The 14,163-nt window shown below is 36.1% G+C and overlaps 3 protein-coding genes across 4 annotated transcripts; 2 read left to right on the top strand and 1 right to left on the bottom strand.

The window, feature by feature from the left end:
* LOC105166095 (probable GTP-binding protein OBGC2) lies at nt 1,016-7,035 on the top strand. Its single transcript, XM_011085324.2, has 10 exons — nt 1,016-1,230; nt 1,990-2,465; nt 2,687-2,778; nt 3,107-3,190; nt 4,336-4,413; nt 5,041-5,241; nt 5,407-5,514; nt 5,778-5,852; nt 5,978-6,183; nt 6,547-7,035. Exons 1-10 carry the CDS (start codon nt 1,118-1,120, stop codon nt 6,644-6,646), a joined length of 1,533 nt encoding a protein of 510 aa, XP_011083626.1. The 5' UTR covers nt 1,016-1,117; the 3' UTR covers nt 6,647-7,035.
* LOC105166097 (dehydration-responsive element-binding protein 2D-like) lies at nt 8,206-9,359 on the top strand. Its single transcript, XM_011085326.2, has one exon. The coding sequence runs from the start codon at nt 8,289-8,291 to the stop codon at nt 8,925-8,927; it is 639 nt and encodes a 212-aa protein (XP_011083628.1). The 5' UTR covers nt 8,206-8,288; the 3' UTR covers nt 8,928-9,359.
* LOC105166096 (purple acid phosphatase 2-like) lies at nt 9,456-12,725 on the bottom strand. Of its 2 annotated transcripts, XM_011085325.2 has the most exons (8): nt 12,369-12,723; nt 11,765-11,965; nt 11,543-11,654; nt 10,932-11,161; nt 10,630-10,768; nt 10,276-10,496; nt 9,948-10,069; nt 9,456-9,853 (listed from the first exon to the last, which is right to left on the bottom strand). In XM_011085325.2, the coding sequence occupies exons 1-8, from the start codon at nt 12,552-12,554 to the stop codon at nt 9,655-9,657; spliced, it is 1,410 nt and encodes a 469-aa protein (XP_011083627.1). In that variant the 5' UTR covers nt 12,555-12,723; the 3' UTR covers nt 9,456-9,654. The 2 variants fall into 2 exon arrangements, with proteins under 2 accessions (XP_011083627.1, XP_020551014.1); XM_020695355.1 differs by lacking the exon at nt 9,456-9,853 and having other exon boundaries at nt 9,981-10,121; nt 12,369-12,725.

Consider the following 14,163-nt stretch of genomic DNA (forward strand, 5'->3'; position numbering starts at 1 on the left):
TATTTCATTTGAGCCCCTTTAAATAAAAAATTATAAATTTCTGCCCATCAATTTTTGCCGCGCATTTGTAAGATCATACATATTAATTTTTTTTCCACATTTTTCTTCAACTTTAGTTTTGGGGTAAGCTACAACTACATTTTCTGATATTTGATATATTAATAATATCTTTTATTGTTTGAAAAATTATAAATACTCTTCAAATAAAAAATAATTATGTAGTTCTTAAATAATGAGGTGTAAATTACTACTTCTATCTTTATCAATTCTTTCTTTCTTTAAAAAAGTATTTTGAAAAATATAAGAAAAAAATTAAGGATGAATAAAGTAAATAGTTTTTAGATTTATTAGTTCATAAAAATATTTTCAAAAATTCTAAAAAATAAATTATAATTTATAATTTAAAAATACATATCGGGCAGTTCACTATTAAAAATCAAATGTGGAGGTTATCAAAATTTATTCATTGTTAGATGATTATGGGGTGTTTGTAATTTTTTAAATAATAAAATTTAAGAAATATTATGCCAAATATCCACATTTAAAAGAAAAAAATAGAAATTTTCTTTATTTGTAATTTTACTTGGGCTAAGCCGACGGCTAATGATTGCAAGGGTCCATTGACTGTACTTATTTTTACATTTTATTATTTAATTTTTTTTTGTGTAAACTTATCTTCTCAAGTTTACGAAATTATGCACTTTATCGTTTATAATTATTTTTCAACCAAGTGTTTTATTGAAAAACCACCGCATACAGTGCACGTGATCTTTAATGATTATGAGATGTGGTATTTTTTATATATGCACAGCATTTGATTTTTTTCAACAGAAAAAATCAATAAAAAGAGAGTTATATATGATAAAATGCAGTAAAATTGGGATGATAAGTTGATAAAAAAAAATAATAATAAAATATAAAAACAGCCATAGAAAGGGTCTCGAATTTCACTGTATTTATTTTATTTTATTTTTTTCCTACAATTTCTTGAGAAAATATTGGTCGCCGTTACCCTGCTCTGTTCTATCCGTTAGGACACACACTCCCTCACTCTCTCTCACTCTCTCTCTCACTCTCTCATACACAGACAGATACACACAGTTGGAAGAGAAGGAGAATGCTGTCATGGGTTCCTCAGCAGTGTTCATATTCAATTATCAAATTGCCTTCTGATAAAGCTTCGTTGGCTTCTCTTTCTGCTTTCTCTTCTCAGCCCTTTATTCCAAATGGGTATCTATTAATTATCTTCTTTATCAAGAACCCATAAACTATTAAGATTTCCCGCTTTATTAATTTGAGTTCAATCATTATTTTTTCTTTTATTCTGGTTCTTGCCACTCAGGATTTTACTGCTGTAGGACAAAAAGAGAGAATTTTGGTGTGTCAGTGCTTCTTTTCTATTTTTACTGTTGATTGCCACGAGACTCAGAAATTTGTTTCCGAACTTCTTCTGAGTTTATGAGCAGCCTTAGTTGCCTGATGCGTGCTTGTTTTGTTTTAGATTGAGCTTTATTCGTGATGTCATTACAAGGAAGCTTGAAGTTTCAGTCATTTCTTCATGTAAAATATGATCAAGCAGCTATCCTCTGTAACAGTTCTGTTTAGAATTCACCTTTTGAGTTATGGACCATTCATTCATTTGAGGAAGAAACTACATCAAGATTGTGGTTTTTCTTTTCTTTTTTTCCTTTTAAATGTATTAGATAACCTTCCTTGTATTGCAATATTAACTTGTTTTTACCCCTGGGATTCAACTGGCATTAAGCAGTTGGAGGAGACCTAATGTTAGTAAATTTTAATTCCTTGATAACAACGTGCTATTATACCTTTTAACGTTGATTGGTGGCATGCCATGACATTGCACTTATATGTCAGTCCCTATGAGAATGTGGTTGTATTGAGGTTCAATTGCTACATTATATAGAATAATAATCTCATTTTTGTTTTGCATTTGCTGTTATAAGTATAGACAATAATTTCTGTTTACAGTTCTCCTAGGAAATGGGTTGCACAAAAAAATTACCAGGGTATTGTGGTGAAAAGTGTGCTTGCTAAAATCAAGAATCCACCACCCCCAACCCCTGAAATTCTGGTGAAGGAACCCCACAAATACTTTGATGAGGTGATTATCACTGTTCGGGCCGGAGATGGAGGTCATGGTGCCATTCTCAGTCTGCCGAACCAGAAGGGTCCTTCTAAGTCACAAGGGAAATTTGAAAAGGAGAAAACAAAGAAAAAGAGTTCTTATAAAAGGGATTTTGATGGTTCACTTATCCTACCTCTGGGTGGACATGGTGGTGACGTCATAATTTATGCTGATGAAAGCAAGGATACCTTGTTGGAGTTTCACAAGAAGAGCCGATACAGTGCAAAGCGTGGCGGAAATGTTGATGCAATGGGTGTTTTGTCTTCTCAATTGCATAATGGAATTGCTGCCCCAGCGTTGCGGATTCCTGTACCCCTTGGTTTGTGTACTCCTTTTAGCTCTCAAATTGCCATTTTAATTAGCTTTCAGTGAATGAATTATCTGCAAACAAAAGTTGAATAACTTGATCAGTAATGGGTGTGCTTGGTTTGACTTTAGTTTGACCTCCACATGATAAAAATTACTTTGTTTTCACTAATACAACACTATGATGGTTCTGCATCCCAAATACTTACTCTGTGTTTTGTCCTCTTTTTGCAGGTACTGTTGTCAAACAGAAAAGAGGAAAGCTTCTGGCTGATTTAGCTCATCCAGGTGATGAAGTTGTTGTTGCAAGAGGGGGACAAGGAGGGGTGAGGATCTGTGTTCTTGACCATATCCAGATGTCTAACATTTGCAAAATTATGGGGTAAAATGGATTCATATAATATCTGTAGCTGAGATGGAAGCTTAGAGCTGTGGATGTTCAGGGGAAAAAAAGAACTGTTAGGAGGAAAAATAGTGGGGACTACAAAAGCAGTGCCTGTTTAAGAAATGAAAAATATCATTTCTTATAATTATGATGATAAGGATTATAGAAGCTGCAAGTGTTAATTGTCTGAGCTTGTAAAAGCTCTAGTTCAGCGTGATCTGAATATCTTTCTTTGCTCTTTGATTATGTCTTTCTTTGGATATTGGCAGATTAGCTTGTTGGAAATGCCTGAGCATAGAAGGAAAAAGACGATGACTTTAACGACCAATATAATGAGAGATGACAGTGATAAGGTAATGGCTGATGCTTTCTTTTTCTCCAGTTAGACATTTCATTGCCTATATCTTTCTTCCCCAGCATTGGACTTGAGGGGCTTCACTGGTCAAGAATATTGCATACCAGATTTGCTTTTGTTCTTTGTATCTTTTACATATTGCAAACCTAGCAATGCTGTTCCGTTCTCAAGTGAATGTCTTGATGATGAACTGTAGGATGCTTGGATATGATTCAACGACATGGAAGTTTAAATTGTAATATGTATGGAATGGACTGGTAGAATTCTTCTGAATTGCCTACACTTGCTTGGTGTCTGGACAAACTTGTTGATATGAGGAAACATGAAGGGAAATAAGAGTAACACGAAGAGTTTCTTGACTCAGATTTTTATGTGGTTTGGGTATAAAGTTTATGCCAACACAGGAAAGAAAGAACTACTAGAAAATGAGTTACGGCGACGCATAGACCACTTGGTTCGGCCATACAGCCCATGCCAAGGTTCCAGTGCTGACACCTCTAAGTGGTAGGTGATGGGGTGGGTTCATGCACTCTACCAATAAAAATAATCTCCACATAGTGGAACCCCCTTAATGAGGCATGGAATTCTTGTTCATAATACAACCCTGACTATTATCTCTGTTTAGTGGCATTAACCACAACATTCTATACCATATACAAGAAGGCCCGTATTGTGGGCAGTGCACTCTTTTTGGCAGCCCGTATTTTTTGAATTAACTGCCATGCAAAAAACTATCTTTGGGGTAAGTTTTAATTTGGCTGTAAATAGAAGACATCAGATACTTGTTGATTCAGCATTTGTTGATTTTAATTGTTAACAGTGGTCCTATATATGATTTTATTAGCTTGTTTCGCTCAATCTAATTTGCTTTTCTGTTGCTGAGGAAATGTGGTGGTGTCTCACACTTAAAATGTGATATATTTAGCTACATCTATAAATGTATGCATGTCTGTATGTATGTGGACTGGACCGTAAAGAAGCTTAAATCCTTTTATGATTTTTATCACCAGTTGCATTTTCCTAAAATTATAACGGGCTGATTGGATGTGTCTGATAATGGCACATAGATCAAGCGACTAGAGCTAAATTATGCATTGCCCTTTCAGATGTTGACAGTTATTCTCGATTTGTAACATGTTTCAGGTTTTAGTTCTTGGTCAGCCTGGGGAAGAGGTCAGTCTGCAATTGATACTAAGAGTTGTTGCTGATGTTGGTCTTGTTGTAAGTATTACTTATATTGATCACGCCATAAAGCTAGTCATGCATAATGTGCATGAATCCAGACGTTAGAATACCTCTATATGCTGAGCCATGCACGTGTATATTTTAATAGACACAATTGGATAAATGCATGTGTTGTCTTGTTTTTATGCATTTGAAGTTAAATACTGCAAGTCACTTAACATTCTGTTGTTGCTAATAGTTATTCAGTTTTTGTTGGTTAATCTAGAGTCAGTTATAACTTGTTTGTATCTGTTTTTTTTTTCTTTTGGTGGTAATTAGGTAATCATCCTTAAATTGAAAATTTAGTCTTTGCCATAGTTAAAACCTCTAAACTTCTGTCATTTTTTATTACCTTGTCCAAGTGATTGAAAGATAACTCTTCCTGTTACTGTTATTACTTAAATGTTTAAGCGCTTTGGTGATGAAGAAGTTGAAACAGTATGGAAACGGTTCATTGATGTTGACTATAATGTTGATAGTGGCTCATGAGTAGAATCGAATGCTTATTCTACTTTCTCCTGCCCATAATTGTTTCAGGCATTCTTGACAGACTTATAGGGTATATGTGCAATTAGGCTTGAGTTTATCATCAGATTTTCAGTAATTTTACCTTTCAACTTTCAGGGGCTCCCAAATGCCGGAAAGTCTACCCTACTGGCAGCTATCACACTTGCAAAGCCGGATATAGCTGATTATCCATTTACAACCTTGATGCCAAACCTAGGACGCCTTGATGGTGATCCCAGTCTAGGGCCTGCCCAGTTTTCATCTGAGGCAACACTGGCAGATTTGCCTGGTCTCATTGAAGGTGCTCATCTGGGAAAGGTATGTTTATTTTTAATTTTTTAAGTGGCCTTCGTTACAGCAAATACTTCCAATATACTGAAGAAGTTTAGCAAAGCCTTCGTCAGTTCTCTTTATTTTGTAGTTATCTTGCATAAATTTCTGTTTTGTGAGCTCTAATTTTTGAAAAAATCTGTCATTTTCTAGGGTCTAGGTCGTAACTTCTTAAGACATTTGAGGAGGACTAGGTTGTTGGTGCATGTCGTTGATGCAGCAGCAGAGGATCCAGTGAGTGACTACAGGACAGTGAAAGAGGTAAGATTTTAATCTAGGAGAGCCCGAAAATGAGTTTGTGTTGGCCCTTGTAGTTGTCAGTAAATCATTTTTCGGTTGGCCAACACTCTGAAGCCTCAGTTGTATGCATATGGGATTTTAACGTTTGATTACACATCAAAGCCATTTTAACTTGCCCATGATTTGAGTTGTCCACAGATAATTCACTTCATTAATTGCTTTTATCATTCTTTAATTTGTCTCTTATGTAAATCAGTGGAACTATATGTCCATTAACATTGCAGGAATTGCGAATGTACAATCCTGATTACCTTGAACGACCATATATTGTTGTTCTGAATAAGATTGACATTCCTGAGGTATGTGTTTGCATTTTGTTTTCTGTGTGTGTGTGTGTTCTGTTTTAATTGATAACAAAGAGTTTTCTAGTTACATGCTAACTATCTCAGTCAGTTACTCAAAAGCACAGTCACAATCTCTGCAGGCAATGGAAAGACTTCCAATTTTAACTGAAGCAATATGGAGGATCGGGAGTGATAAGCTAGACTTGCAGATTGATGGTACCTCTGAAACCGCTGATTTTCCATCAGCAAGTGGTGAGGACCAAACTGATAGTGCTCCTGGAGAGAGAAAGGTGAAGGAAATCGAAGAATATCCACGACCCCTTGCTGTTGTGGGCGTCAGTGTCCTGTAAGTTTGTTGGACAATTTCTATTTTTCCATTGTTTATTAGTTGTGTCTGGTGATTCTGTTTTAACCTGATATTTCTAGTGTGATGTTGGCAGTCCAGCCGCCTATTTGTTGTTTGTGCTTCGTGAACTTCGGTTTTTGCATATCTTGTGTGAATATAACTTGTCTTCTTTCTTTTTGATAATTTAATTCCTAGATTGTTTTGTTGAATATGTCAACATCCTTGCATCTGCTAAGAGATTTCTGTTTCTCCGACTGTTTCTTACCTGCATATGAATCGCTTTGTTTATCATGCTTTAATTATGGAGATAGCAGTTTCTTCTCTCTGCACCATCTGAGAGCATTGCTGTGTCCTTGTTTGCAGGAAAGGTATAAGGATCAATGAAATGTTGAAGGAGATAAGAGCAGCCTTGCGCAGTTGCCAGGACGTTATTGGATCACAGGAAATTCTCGCAAAACCATGACGAATTATATCCAAGTTCAGCCAGGCTGCCACAGCCGTTCGTCACGTGCACATGCAGTTGTCGGCCTGACAACCAAGATTTCAAAAAGCTCAATTTTGGTCACACCAATGCTGCAACTCTGGCGTCTGATCGCAACTACAAAAACCTGGAACACGGCTTCTCTGGGCCTTGGTCAATAGGTGATGCCAGGAATCAGCCTTGATGTACAGACACTAGGAAGCCGAAATACACAGAGTGCCTTTGTTAGTAATGAATCAAGTGATATTTTCCTTGTATTTTTGTTCTTTTTCAGTTCATTCAGGTTGCTGTAAAATTCCAGAAACACAATCATAGTCTGAATTAGGCGATCGTGGCAGAATATTTGGGAATGAATGATAAATATCCTCTCAGGAAGAGTTCCAAGCTGCCTTCATATATTCTATTACATTAGCACAGTTTTCCACCAAGTGCAATCTATATCTGTGCTGGCCAAACATAAACAAGACCATAGTTTTTAATAACTGGACACACACATACACGGGCATGCTTATGGCTTAATTATGAAATCATCAAAGATTTTCTGGTAATCTTTGACAGGAGGCTCTGGGAAGAATAACTCTGGACCTGTAAACCAGGTTTTAGCTATGAAATCAGGGTTATAATCTATACATCTAAAACCCGGAGTTTGGACAATTCGGACAACATTAGCTCATATTTTGCCGGCGGAGTGGATCTTCTGATGTAAATTATATTACATTTCCTATTTCGTTCAACGCACACATGCAACATAATAGAAGATGGAATAAAGTTTATAATAAAAAATCTAATTTGGTCAGCCCGGTCTCATAAGGACCAAGTTACCCTTTCTTCCCATAAAAAAATCCCTGAGGTTTGTAGAAACCGCTAACACTCTGTCTCTCATCCCTCTCTTCTTTTGACTTTATTTCACCCATGAGTTATTACATCGCTATCTCTTGGGGCTTCGAAACATTTTCCCGAACTGATGTCACCCACAATTCAATGAATTTTAGTATTATATTCAACTAACTTTGAGTTCAGACCACATCCCACAAGAGACAGGCAAACCGAACGTACTACAGAGCTGTCTTTTACTACTGCACATAAAACCTCAGCGATATTACTGAAATTAAGGTGCTAATTCTTGGGAACCCTCTGCACTAAAGTGGCTAAGGAGCACTAGAAAACTTCACGCTGAAAACTTATCCACCCAGAGCCCACAATGACGTTCTCCCTGATGTCAGGCTGCTAAAATGCACGCACATGAGTGTGTTAATATGTGATATATTATATATATATCCTGATTGTTCTTCCTCGCCAACAAAAGCAGGTAGCTTTCTGAGCTGTAGTCTTCCTCCCCCCGTTTCTTGCCACCTGAGCTTATGTACAAATTCGTGCTTACCCACACTGTACATTGTATCTACATTGCAAGAAAACACAGACAAAATAAAACCAGTTTCTCTTGCCAGGTATCAATGGCCACTCCCCACCCGGAGACACGTGTTAGACCCTTCCCTGTTTCTTTATCTATAAATACCGAATTCCACTCATTGCCTAATTTTCATATCAAAACACACTTTCTTAGCTTGCTTATCATAAAATATACCTCTTTTGAGTGTAAATTTAGCAGGCCTGATTCATAATAATGTTTAAATCCATGGCGGATATGGGAGAGGAGAAAAGGGTGAGGAAGCCTGCTCAGGCGAGCTCGAGGAAAGGCTGCATGAGGGGGAAAGGCGGCCCGGAGAACGCCGCCTGCACGTATAAGGGTGTGCGGCAGCGCACCTGGGGCAAATGGGTAGCCGAGATACGCGAGCCCAATCGAGGCTCCCGAGTCTGGCTCGGCACCTTCGACACCTCCTACGATGCTGCCGTAGCATACGACACCGCCGCCCGTAAACTCTACGGCCCTGACGCCAAGGTCAACTTGCCCCACTTGTATGAAGAAAAACCTCAGGGTCAGGTACAGGCTCAGGCTTCAGTTGAAGCCTGTAAAATGGAGAACCAAGAATACTGTCCGAGTTCTAATCTGCCGATCTTTGACAGTTTTCTGGCCGATGAAATTTCGCCTGTAAATGGGTATCAGGGGGGTGGTGAATACGTGAGTTCTAGTGGGATTTTGAAGAATTTGAATGTGAGCCTGCCGGAGGTTGATGACTCCTACCTGTGGGCCGAGGCAGCAAAAGATACTTCATTCCAGATTGTCCATGAGCCAGCCGTTTTTGCCAGTAATTTGGACTGTGGGAAAGATAGCAATGGTGTGCCTTTCACCTGGTTCTATTAAGCCCTTTTAAACTGAGATTTTAACGTCAATCGCATGTCAAGTATAATGAATTATACTGTACGTATTATGAATAAATCATGCATGCAAGGGGACACGTAAGATACTTGTGACGTACAGTATATACGTCGTTTTCAAGTATTTTTATGTGTCTTATATATATCATATTGACGCTAAAATCACATTTTCGTATTAAAAAAAGTATATACTAAATATAAATTAGTGGATGTGTGAATATAGGTATTTAAGTCGTCGTATTTAAGGTAGGGGGATGGCCCTTGGCTACCTATATTTATATTGTATGTGTTGTAGAGTACGAATTGGAGCTGTTTGTACATGTTGATGTTGATGTATGGAGTCTGTAAATATTAAGTCATTGTAAATGAAACTACAGAATTAAATAGTACAGTATAAAGTTTACCATTAGAGATTTAATTTTTTGTTTACTACTTATTTTGCTTGACCACAACAATATATTTCTGGACTTACAAACTTTTCCTTTGTTAATTATTTAGTTTTTTGTCCAAATTATTACAATCCAAAACTTAATTCCAGTACATTATGCTCTGCTATACACACAAGATCATGTCCTGCTGGCCCTAATTACAGGTACTCAATTCACAACTCACAACGCATGGGATTTCATTTATTTAAATACAAAAACAGTGGTAGTCTAGATGCTGTTGCAACAATATTTAACAAACTATGGGTATTTCTGCAGTTTCACTTGTCATTTTACAGCTACAGATGTCTCTTCAATGGACTTCCAGTACCGATTAACAAACCATAAAGAGTCAGCTTCTACGGCAAATCCATCTTGGTTACGATGCCAGCCGAAATAGGCATGAGTACTGTTCTTGATGTCAAAAATGCCGTGGCCGTAGCTGGCTTCCCGGTAAGCCGAATATTCGGGCTGTGGCTGTGTCATCCTACGAGCAAACCAGAAAGGAGAAATCAAGTTTTGGGAGATAATTAGCAACATATTATTTCGGAACTATTAACAATGTATCCAGGTTAACATACTCTTTGACTAAGCCTTCTTGATTTCCTCCGTCTCCAATAGTAATATAAACTGGAGCAGAGTCATCAGTGATCGGAGTGCAGAATCCGTTAACCACATTGTATCTTATGTTGGATATACGTTCCTGCGTCAATGTATCAGTTGAATCTTGTGAAAGAGTTGTTTTAAGTTCTTACCTTCATAGTTGAGCAAGGCAGTGTTAGATGACCCATAAAAGTATCTTGAACAAATAGCAATAGCAATCAAATGCTCAAATTAACATTAAGCTGGTCCAGATTACAGAACAGTATAAATGTGCATTGTTTCAAAGTTCAAAGGAGAGTTACTTACAGATCGTTCATAAGCATGAACATGGCCAGCAAAGACTACATCAACTTTGTACTGGACAAACCAAGGTTCATACATCACTCGCATCGTTTCCCCTTCCATGTAGTGATGAACGTAACTGCTGTACATTGGACAGTGCATGAGTACAATTAGCCATGGTGTCTCCGTCCGATTCACTTTAGGTAGCTCATTTTCGATCCACTTATTTTGAGGAGTATACTTCCCTGCAAAAGATATAGTGTGGTAATCAATTGGTGATGAAAGATGTTGCAGCCATTCGTTTTACTTACATGAAGTTGATATAAAATGTATGAAGTCACTATATCAAAAAAAAAAAAAAACTCCATGAGGTCGTACCATAAGCTGAGTAAGAAGAGATGACAATGATGTAGGCTGAAGCTCTCTTGATAGAGTACCAAAGAGGAGACGTACTTTGTGACGCTTTATATGGTATGAAAAATCGGTGTTTGTAAGGCTTGAAGGGTTTAGTTTCACCCTGCAATAATACCTTTTCATCATAATTGAACATTTGCGACATTTGTGGATGTTAACATAATCTCATTTCAAAATTAGCAATACCAAATCAACTTTGTGATAAATCCATAAGAAGCCAAGAGGGAAAGTTCGGCATATTAGAACCAGTTTAAGAGAAAGCTTACAATCTCAGGAACAAAGTCTATTTCATGATTCCCAGCAGTCCAAATCCATGGTTGATAGGCGGCACTTCTCTCTATAAATCTCCCCCATGTATCCCACCTTGTATTATCATGGAGAGGGTAACTATCAGCATAGGAGAGGTCTCCAACAAACAGCAGTGTCTGTCCTTTTACCGGGTTCAGCTCATAATGAGTTAGCGTTCGGTTGGAATCATAAGTCTGACCAAGATCACCTGTTCATTACGCTACTGAGAGTGGGTTCACAACAGAAGTGGATTTTATACTTCATGGTGCATTTTATTTTGGACCCTTGTTTCATGTTTCCAACATATGCTATAAGCCTGCTCGCTTTTATACAGCTTGATGTACAATACTTTACACATCGGATTATGCAAAATGAGGCTCGTCATTGACATACGAGGAACTGTAAAAGTCACAAGAATCAGGTTCATGAACAACGAAAAGACAAAGTCCTGAACAATTTTAAGACTACGTCAATCACCACAATCTCATTTCTTTCTCTTCCACACTCTCTCCCATTCCTTTTGGCTTTGACCATGCAACAAGCTTCTGCATTAATTGCATAACGAAATTACCTTGTGGCTAAGCCATACCTATAAGACCAAACGTATAAGGAACATCAGGGCCTGGCTGAGGAGGAGTTAAGAACCAAAACTGTCGTGTCACATTCCCCGCTCCTAGCTCATAGTAGTATTTGGTATCATACTGCAATTTTAGCGCATAGCGCGGGATGATTCTATACATTAAGCTGAAAGCTCCTAGCTCAAGCTTGTTAAAAGTCAAAATATAAATACAGCACTTTCAGAAAGACTTACATCCAAATTCTTGATTGTGCAGTGATGAATGTAACCAGAAGTATAATTGTAATACGTATACTTTACAACAACGCCGTGTGCCGTTTTCTTGATTCGGCTATTTGCAGGCCAATAGAGCACCGAATTCGAGCCTGGCTCATCAGGTGTAATCCAAGAGACAATGACACCCTTGCCCTCATGATCGCCTTGTGTTATGTGACCCTTCAAACCAAGCTTGCATCAAACTCTTAGCACATAAAATATGCACAAAGAGCCTCAAACTAAAACTTCCCCGATATTCAAGTACTAAAGCAAAACCAGTTCATCCCTCACAACCATGAAATCCATTCTTGTCATGTCTTATTACCATATCCTTTGTAAGGTTAAACTAAAAGATCAAAGGTAACAATTAAGACGAGCTTGCATTAGCTGTTGCATTTACTCTTAAGACTTACCAAATTCCACGGAATTGATGCCATTGTTGAAGTATAATAATCAGTGAATTGCACAATTGCCCATAAAAGTACCAAGAAACAGGGGAGGAACAGGGATTTGTCTGAACAAACACTCTCAAACACAGAATTCAGGAAAAAAAGAAAGTAGGCTTGAAAATGGATTAGATTACCTGCTGTGGAGCATTGTAGCCAGGAGGTTCCTTAAACACATCACTGTCCAATGGCATATCTTGACTCAACCCATTGTTCCTCACGTAACTACTGGTTAAACCCGCTTCACAGAACCCAAGAACTCCAAGAAAGATGAAGCCCACATGCAGATACGCATATCCACCAACACTAAACTGGATACCCATTGTTTTCTCTAATACGGGCTTCCAATTTTGGTTTTGGAAAGGTGATATTTTTCGTGAATTTTCAGAAAGGGTGTTTCTCTTTCTCTGGAAGAACAGTATGCGGGGGAATATTCGTCTCGTTGTTGGAATATTTGTGTCTTCCAGGAGTTGCCGCAATCCTTGGACCTCTCAGACTTTAACATTTGTGACTTCCATGGTTAATACGATGACAAAGATGGCTGTCTTAAGCAACCAAGTGTACAGTGTATGACAATAGTTTTAGAATAAAGGGTAGAATGCAATTTTGACCCTAAACTATTGTTGATATAAGATTTACCCCTCAAACTAATAAATATAACGCTGATTTTCTATAATTAAATTTTTGATAATATTGTCCATATATTATATATCTATCGAGTTTAAAGAATTTATTCTAATAATTTTGCATTTTAAATTTAAATAAAAAAGTATTTTTTAATTATAATAAAATAATATATAATTAGTGAATTAGATAACATGGATTTTATTATATTTCATAGACTCAAATTTATGTAATGAATCAGAACAAAAAATATACAAAAAAAAATCATGAAAATATTTTATTAATTAGGTAATAAAATGAAGTTATTAATTATTTATTCTTTTAGATAAAATGAGTAATTAAATAATTTTTTCAATATATTTTCTTTTAAAAAGCATATATTTAATTGTTGGTTATATATATTAATTTATACTCCAATTTTAATTTAAATTCTTCTCTTACTAAATAAAAATAATTTGATAATGATTTTATATGCAAAACACTAAAATATATTGAGAATAGTACATTTATTTAAGGCTTGAGGGGCATTTTTTCCAATCAAGGGGATAAGTGTTACATTTATTAATTCAGAGGGGTAAATATTATATTAGGAACAATTCAGTGGGTCAAAATGTATTTTACCCTAGATTAAATGACAACATGCTCTCGAAAAATTTATCTTATATATACTTTCTCATTATTTAAAAAATTATCTAAAAATATTTTTAAAATAAATAATTATTCAATAAATATATCATTACAATGGACTATCATAAAAGAATATTTATTAGATAATTATTAATATTAGAAAAATATTTTTAATTTTTAAATAACAAAAAATATTATAATTATAGCAAATTTTACCTATAAGTTTAAATTCAAAGATCGATTCATTGCCTAAAAAATTCAAATTAATAAATATGCTTGATCAAAATAAAAAATAAAAAAAAGTTATTATAGAAGTAGATGCATATTCTTATGGGACTCGAACACTCCCTCAATCTTACCAATCCAACAATGTCTTGTTGACAGTGATTAACAACTTAGCATAGACAACAATGGGAGAGTGGAAAATTGGTCGGGATTCTAAAATTTGATCTATATTTTTAGTAGAATATAAATATAGATAATGCATGGAGCTGAAAAATAAATTAACAACTCAATATCTAATTAAGATTGACCCATGAAAGTTCATTTCAATTCAATTAATTAAATTTAATTTGTATATCTTGAATAAAACTTCTCATTTGTTGAACTTTAAACTCGGCTTCAATTAAAATTGATCAGTGAGAAAATATCACATATGCTTAAAATTATCAAATTACTTGC

This window comes from Sesamum indicum, linkage group LG7 (assembly GCF_000512975.1).
Source record: "Sesamum indicum cultivar Zhongzhi No. 13 linkage group LG7, S_indicum_v1.0, whole genome shotgun sequence".
Lineage (NCBI taxonomy): Eukaryota > Viridiplantae > Streptophyta > Magnoliopsida > Lamiales > Pedaliaceae > Sesamum > Sesamum indicum.